Below are 8,436 nucleotides of genomic sequence, written 5' to 3' on the forward strand. Positions count from 1 at the left end.
AGACATCAGCACGCCACATATGAAAAAGATCATGACAGCCAGCTAAACAAAGTTACACGAGCATTCTTGGAATTGATGTTACTCGTGTATGCACAGCATGCATTGAGATATGTCAAGTTTACAATGAGTGATTTTTTGATCTGCTTTTACTATGACAAGTCAGCAACTTGTGTTATGACCTCTAGAGATCTCTTCTTTTAAGTATGGCTAGCTTTCTTTCCATAGTGTAAGCGTTCCTTGGGTATTCTGGGGCAGTTTTTACGTGGCCGGTCTCCATGGTTATCATGCCATGTTAAATTGTCTGCTTTCAATTTCTGATTGGGGGTCATAAATTCGGGCATGTATCTGAGGCATTATTTTGTTCACTGATTACAAGCGTTTTGGGAACATTTGAACTTTTTACTGGTTGGTCCAAGCATAATTCTTGGCTAAAATTTACTTGATTTTAGGATTTTCATGATATGCAAGCACAATGTTTGCAGCTGATTCTGAGATATTGTTTGTCAAGCACTGGGATATCAACAAATTTGACTTATGTGTTGCTACTATGACCGTGTCCAGTTTTTCTGGTATACACTAGCACTGTGCTTTACTGTGAAAGAATCCTGTCCTTTTTCTAAAAATTATAGCTCAGAGGGGATGTATTGATGGTTGTAAAATATACAGTGACTGTTTTGATGTAGTAGCTTGGCTTTTTGGTGGTTGTGGTTTGCTAGAATGCACTTTTTTCAAGAATTGTGCATAACCTAACAAACAATGTCTATTTCACTTGTATCAACATGTCTCATGGATGCGGGTTGTTTTGACCTTTTGCACTGCAGAAAAATTTCATGTTGTCAAGCGGAAACGAGACAAAAAGAAAGAGGTATTTTCATGTTTTTCCCATCTGCTAATGAGGAACGCATTCACTATATGTTATGATGGATTCCTGTGCAAAGAATTGTTGTTGTTGTAAACAATGTTTTGAATACTTTTTACAATGGCTTGTTGTTTTGTGTTTCAGACTCCATGTAATAGATATTTCGGCTAAGATGCTATCCCTGTTCTGTGTGAATTCTAATTTTAAGTGCCTTGTGTTTTCTTGTTGCTGAAGTAGAACAAAAAGATTTAAGAGCTGAGCATGTTCTGAGAGAACATTGGAAAACTTGGACACTAAGTGGCTAGCTTAGTTTGTCAGCTGATGATGCTGTACAGCTTGACAACAAAAAGAGAATTACATAATGCTCTATGTATATTTGATGAAGTCCCTTTTGGAATGTCTCAAAAATTGGCACTAGCCAAAAACAGGATTAAGTCCTCAAACTGAAGGGGCTTCTATTTATAGTGTGGCCTTTAGGAGCTAATTGGAGCTTGTATATTGATACTCTGGCATGTAGGGTTATGCATCGAATTCAATGTGTCACTTAACATGAAAATGACTTTGTACTTCTTCGGACCTAAGAAAGCAAAAATATTGGGTTTTTGTATCTAACACTTATTTCAGATTATGGAATGTCCACATCAATCAACGGCTGTGTGTGTTATGTACGTACTAGTGGTCTCCATTGTGTAAAGATGTCCGTGCAAAGGAATTTTCTATTGTAGATGCCAATTTTTTGTAAAAGCATCTCTGAAGTCCACATCCAAAACATAAAATCCCTAATGTTTGACTAGGGATTCCATTGCTTTATGCTACAATTCCAAGTACTTACTGTTGGTTGCAGATGATTGCCTATTTTCTAGGATCTGTGGTGTGATTGCCCTTGGCATATTAGCTTCAGTGAAAAATTGGCAGGATAGTTTTTGAAATAATGATTATTGGAATTTGAACCTTGGTGCACTGTATTGTCCATGTTATGGTTGAGATGTGCTGACTCACTAGCATGGACATTTATTGCAGAACACTGGCACTAAGGAAGGGTCGGATTCCAGGTCAAGCTTCAGTAGTTCTGGACCTTCTAACAGAAGTGGAAGGAATGCTGTAGCCTCAGGTCGGGGGGTTGGAAGGGGTAACACATCACTGAAAGGTAATTATTTTAGGGTGATTCTGTACAATCTCATTGACAGAGCTATATCATCCTGTCCCTGATGCTTTGACAAACTTTTGAACAATCTAGAGGTTAATGGACGTAGTAAAGTGGCATTGAGCAGAGAAAGTGGGGTACCTCCTTCAAAGAGTTCAATCCCTGCCTCTGGAGCAGTTTCGTATTCTCAGTCTGTTCAGCCAAAATCGTCCTTCAGTGACTCCCTGTAAGTATTTCGGATATCTGTCCTCAGTACTGTTCATGTGCTGGTGTTTTCTTCTACTTGGGAAGGGATGTTCTAGCGTTTGATTACAATGTGGAAAGTGAAAATGATGACTTTGCCTAACGGTATGCCATCTGTGCACAAAATCTACTTGCAAACCAACTTGTGAGATGCAAAGGCAGGTGACTAGCAAATTTGGTGAGACATAAGGGCCTGATGCACTTTCTCTGCAGATTATCTGTTAGAGTACTTCTTGTTATTGCTGCTGTTAGTGACATAGACACTTTCCAGGTCAAAAATCATGAAATTGTCCGATCTGATGTACTGGTTTGTCTCTGTTTTTGGTTACAACCATGTAAGTAATCAAGTGTGGAAATGCTCATGTACCTAGTTATGAGATGCATGCAGATGTGGTATGCTAATCTTGTGAGATAGAAGAGCCAGTTGTACTTCTAGGTGTGAGATCTTTAATTGTGCTAGATGCAATTACCCTGGATGTTACTCTTAACCCTTTCTTGAAAATGTCTTATTCTTTTATGTTGGAATGTTTTTGGATTATAATAATCTTTTGGTTGAAGTTACTCACTATTTTCCTGCAGTAGCAGTAAGAGTACATGACACACTGATTTGATTTAGTCTTGTAGTTGCTAGTGTCGTTTGTTGATGTTCTAAAATGTTCATGTTGCAGGAATGGACCCTTACTGCCTTCTGTTGTCCATTCAAATGGAGATTCTAGTTATTCCTCTCAGGCCTCAGCCCTCCAAGGATCATGGCCTGCAGGTTTGGGAACAGCTAGCCCTGCAGCTCTGCAGGGTGCATGGCTTGCAGGTGCAGGAAGAGGACAGGGCACCATAGCAGATATGCTCAAGTCAGGTGCTGCTCGTTTGCCGAACTCTTCAGTGTCACAGATTGGTAATGTTGTCAGTCGCTCAGCCCCTGCTCCCATGACATCTGCATCTCCAGAGTCAGACATGTATGTTACGTCAAGCTCTGTTCCCCTTTCAGCCTATGATTCCATTGGCCAAAACACTGCCATATTGCCAAAACCAGATTCTGTGTATACGGCAGAACCACGTAGCAATTTTACCGAGTTGCTATCTTCAGATGATCAGACCATTGAATCTTCTCCCTCTGCATCTTTGGGAGCTCAGTTTGAAGATACTGACGAAGTTGGTCATCCATTGGGACTGGTAGAGTCCTCAAGATTATCATCACAGACTTCTTCACACGCAGCAACCTTGGTGAACCAGTTTAGTAGTGCTACTGTGTATACAGGACAGCACTATGTTGAGATTCCACATGGTAAGACAACCAATGAAATTCGATCCTTTTCTGTTGGGGAAGGTTCTGTTACCGGAAGTTATCCCTACTTGAAATTCAAACAGTTAGAGGGAATCTGTATGGGTGTGTTTTTTATATTTTTGACTTGCTGTACACTACAGATGTGGAGGAACAAGATGATGGCTCTGGTGTTGAAGCTGATGAAATACCTCTAGACAACGTGACTTCTTCAACATATACGGATTCTGTCTCAGCAGCTTCTGTAAAGCTGCAAGACTTGAGTCTCCGAGATGAACCGGTTATAATCCCAGACCATTTGAGAGTTTCAGATGCAGATTGTACTAAACTGAGCTTTGGAAGCTTTGAGTCAGGTGTGGAGGGCCTTTCTGTGAGCTTTGCATCCGAAAGTAAAAGCCCTTCCTTTTCTGTTGGTGAAGTTATAGTTGATAATGAATCAGTAACCCCGAGTGAAGCACCCACATTGAGGTCAGCTAGGTAAGTGCATGTTCAAGTCTGAAGTTTATTTATACGTGTCACTGAAAAATTTGATTTTTCCAAAGTTCAAGCAATACCTTCCTCTATTGTTCAAGGAAATTTGTTGTGCTTCTCTCTTAAGGAATTAAAAGCAACAGACGGACTTTTAACATTATAATGACCTGTCTAAATATCCTTAACAGTTTGGCCCCCAGTTCTGGTACCCAGGCTGACCTACCAGCCACAGTGAGCAATCTTGAATCACCTGCAGTGAGTACAACACAAAGTGACTCACTTGGCCTGAAACCTGAGGAAGCCACCCAGGAAAGACCACAGCACGAGTATCTTGTAGCTACCAGCTATGCTGGAGCTAACCTTGCAAGTCAGAGTCAAGAAAGCCAGTACTTAAGTGAAGATTCCCGGGCTCAAGATGTTACTCGTCTATCCAGTGTTTTGGTAAAGTTAATGATTTTTTAAGTCGCTTGATTTTCTCATTGTATTCTGGATTCTCATTTGTGATTGTTGTACATTTTTATCAATGGAAAAGCTGATGAAGAGGATGTTGGCTCTTGCAGCAACCATATTCAGACCCTGCTACAACCTATTACAGTGGAGTATTCCGATCAAGCCCTGAAGCTGAGGCTCGTTATGCAGCATTCCTCCCCTCTGCTGCAACTGGAAAATATGGGGCTATTCGACCATCAGCAACTGAACAGAGTACAGCAAATCAAGAGGTGACCTGGTTATTACTACTACGTGTTTAGTTAGTCTAATCCAGCATATTGTTAACCTCTCTTATTATTGCTTGCAGGCCACAAATGCCATGGTATTCCAAAATCACAACACAATTGGTCAGGCATTGCAATCTGCAAATGTTCCAACGGTTCAACAGCAGTCTTTACCAATCCATCCTTATCCAACTCAACCATCGGCAGTGCATCTAAGTCCTTTTACAAATGTCCTGAGCTATCCGTATATGCCTCCTGGTTTTTCCTATGTGCAAAGCCCTTATCAACACAATTATGTAGGGACTGCTAATGCGATGAAATACTCTATGCCTCAGTACAAGCCAGGTGCAAGTATGGGTGTTGGCATTCACAACACTGTGACACCTGGTGCCTCAGGCTATGGTGGCTATGCAAATTCTCAACCAGGAGCACATTCTTTAAATCATCCAGTGACTGCAGGGAATGCTTCCAGCTTTGATGAGGTTGCGGCTCAATACAAAGATAATAGTATATATATTCCAAGTCAACAGGTATGTACACTTGTTAGATTGTTCTAAGCATATAACTAATTAAGTGATAGTGAAGATACTTATTTGTTCTAGTTTGTTAAAAAAAAAACAGCAGGTGGAAGGGTCTTCCAATTGGCTTCAGGCTCCCCTGTCTCGGGAAATGCCAGGGGGTTCTTACTATAACATGCATGGCCAAAATCAACCAGCGAGATACTCGCAAGCACAGTCGTTGAATGCACATTCTCTGCCAGGGGCTGTTTACAGTAATCCGTATCGTCCACAGCAGTCTGGATCCAGTCCCAATGCACATCAACTTCTTCAACAACATCAGGTACTAGGTTCTGTTAGTGCACTTGGGACTCAAATTGGAACATATCAGCAAGCTCAAAGAGCACAACAGTCCTGGGCAAACGGCTTCTAGGCTGTTAAAGTTTGCACTCTTAGTGTGTGGATTTTGACCATGTCAATGTTTGAGTGTGAAGTGATCCATAAAAGAGTCTGCCTGGGATGCTTCCCTTTGCTCTTCTGGTGCAAGGATCACCAGTGAATTGGTTTTTGTGGAACCAATGAGGAAGTGACCTGACTATGGATGTACACCAAAGAACTTGACCTTTGTGGTCAGTCATTTCCATGTAAAACCAGCAATGTTTCTTAAGTGGACACCTGTCCTCCACTCCTGGTAATGGCAAACTAACATTGTAAAGTGGCAGGTAGTTTTAACATACTTCCTGGTACCAGCTAACATGATTCAAGTTTGAAACAAATAACTGGACTGTGCAGTTTATCCTGTTCTAAGTAGTTTTGCTTGAATTGATAGGTATTGAAGTGGATAACTGCCACTAATCAGTATCGGTTTGTCTAAATATTTTGGCAAAAGTCTAAGTTGAATTTTCTTTGAAGTACCTTATTTGGAAATGCTCCTCAAACAGTGTTGCTTGAAACTGCACATTGTACATGTTTTTAAGTGCTTATGCAAAGTAACCATTAAGAAAGGACTTTACTCTGGAAAAGCTTACCATTTTGTTGGTTTGAAAGGACTTTGGTCTGCTTTTAATTAATAACATGACACTGGGATTTTTTTACCCTCTGCATATATTCCTGGGATCTAGTGCACTACTTCAACAAATGGTTCCTTTCTGAAAAGGCTCAAGCATGTTTCTATCTAATATGGAACTGCAGAGCACTCTTGGTGTGGCCTGCAGAGTGTCACTGGTTTATCACCCTTGTACTGTAAAATTTGCATACCAGCTACAGCATTTGAGGCTTACTGCTTGTAGGACCTGCCTGCCCTGAAATCAGAGTTTGGAGGCTCTTTGCAAGTTGATGTAAACTGAGATAATGCGAGATAACTCCAAATGGGTTGATAGGGTTTACAAATGTAGAGGTAAACATGTGATTAAGGCTCTGAATCTCATTCAAGGCTTACCAAGGTACTCTTCACATAGGACAGACAAATCAGAGTTTTAGTTGCAATCCACCTTGGGTTCCATTGGTGCAAAAACAAACATAATGCAAGTTTTCATTAGCACCAAAAAGAGAACTAATTACCAAAGTTATGAAAGTCACTTGGTAATCATGACCCAGAAGTAAGAGTGAATAAAGTTGTGTTCCTCAGGTACATGTATATGCTAAAGGGGCATCAAGATTTTGACATGCATAGGAAAAAGAGATGTCCAGATTTTGACATGTATCTGAAAAAGGGACTCCGAGATTTTAGCTGGTATTTGAGTCCTTTCTATGTGCTCCAGGATGCCATTGGCACCCAAAAAAAACTGACCAAAGCTATACAATTTATTACATACATTGTGACCCTAAAACATTGGAGTGCTTAGGCTATTTGGAACTCTTCTATGGTAGCTTTGCCACCTTGATGAATTACTCGTTTGCCCACTTTCCTAGCTTCCTGATTGGTGATTTTACTTGTTCATGCCTTGAGCTATGTTGATTATGTGATCCACATTTGGTTGACATTTTTATTGCTTCAAGATATTTGTCTTACATTTTCTGAACTCTCAAAGTTAATTATTTACTTCCTTGGTGGGTGATTTCCCATGGTGCCGTACAATCCCCTCTTATTGGAATTGGCTTTAGTTTGGTCTCTAGCTAATATGAGCTTAAATGTCCTTGATGGTCTTTATCATTTAGTTTTTTGTGTTTCTTCATGCCATCAAATAGAGAGGCAGCCTCTTAAATGTGCATGAAATGGCTTTAGTTTGGTCTCTAGCTAATATGACCTTAAATGTCCTTGATGGTCTTTATCATTTAGTTTTTTGTGTTTCTTCATGCCATCAAATAGAGAGGCAGCCTCTTAAATGTGCATGAAATTCAGTCTTTTGCAATGGACCTTTATTAACAATACAAAAGATAGCATATGCTTTTCTTTGTTTCAATCTTGATCATTTAGTTTCTTGTGTTTCTTCATGCTATCAGGTCAAGGAGGCCACATCTTCATTGCAATGTGGCTTCATTAGTGATTGAAAGGATAGTGTGTGCAGTACTTTGTTTTTTCTCCTTCCTTTATTTGGAGTTCTTTCCATACTCCATGCACTTTCTTTGTTTGTCATTTCCTCTCCTTCATCTCTAATCTTTTTACTAGGTATATCCAGCTTTGTTGCTAGCTGTTGCCTAGCTCCACCAAGCATGTAAGCAGTTTGACAAGTGAGCCATTGAAAACCATATTCTTTGCTTCCAAGTTGCAAACTAGTTGAGATTGCTAATTCTCCCATGGGCTTGTTGGCTCTTGATTTGGCTTGGTTAGTTGTATCAAGACTGTTGAGGAAGTCTTTGGGGTTCAGGTCCATCTTGCTCTTATAGCAAGAGCTTAGGTCTAATCCTCAAACTTAGGTATTGTCCTTAACTCGTGTTTGAGGCAGCAAGGAAGATTAGAAAACACTATAAGCTTCATTGCATTAGGGGGAATTAAAATGCATTGTTGTTGGAGAGAGTGTGCGTGTGTCTACATTAGTTTGCTCTTTACAATATAGTATTTATTGCTATTTGATGCATCTTTTACATTGTGAAAAGGATTGATTGGGATATTTGATATTTTACTCAATTGCTTATACTCCGGGATATTTGAGAGAGAGAGAGAGAGAGAGAGAGAGAGAGAGGTTTTGTCCTCTTAAATGGTGGGAGGTTGAGACCTCAAGCATGTAATGTTGTAGAATGGCAAAAAGATGCTAGGTTGGTTACAACTTAGCCTTTTATACTTAACCCTA

The 8,436-nt window shown here is 40.1% G+C and overlaps 1 protein-coding gene across 2 annotated transcripts in view; it reads left to right on the forward strand.

Moving 5' to 3' along the window:
- The window catches only part of LOC148041181 (uncharacterized), a 7,921-nt gene extending 1,921 nt beyond the window's left edge, over nt 1-6,000 (forward strand). For both annotated transcript variants that reach the window (XM_087677446.1, XM_087677436.1), the window contains exons 3-11: nt 822-865; nt 1,880-2,006; nt 2,097-2,229; nt 2,915-3,528; nt 3,669-4,002; nt 4,185-4,437; nt 4,557-4,715; nt 4,793-5,239; nt 5,331-6,000. In XM_087677446.1, coding sequence (XP_087533572.1) covers nt 822-865; nt 1,880-2,006; nt 2,097-2,229; nt 2,915-3,528; nt 3,669-4,002; nt 4,185-4,437; nt 4,557-4,715; nt 4,793-5,239; nt 5,331-5,639 — 2,420 coding nt within the window. In that variant the 3' untranslated portion in view covers nt 5,640-6,000. The remainder of the gene's footprint in view (nt 1-821; nt 866-1,879; nt 2,007-2,096; nt 2,230-2,914; nt 3,529-3,668; nt 4,003-4,184; nt 4,438-4,556; nt 4,716-4,792; nt 5,240-5,330) is intronic.
- Nucleotides 6,001-8,436: the final 2,436 nt, after the last annotated feature.

Source organism: Lygodium microphyllum, chromosome 1 (genome assembly GCF_053477565.2).
Source record: "Lygodium microphyllum isolate KBCC chromosome 1, Lygodium_microphyllum_v1.1.10, whole genome shotgun sequence".
NCBI lineage: Eukaryota > Viridiplantae > Streptophyta > Polypodiopsida > Schizaeales > Lygodiaceae > Lygodium > Lygodium microphyllum.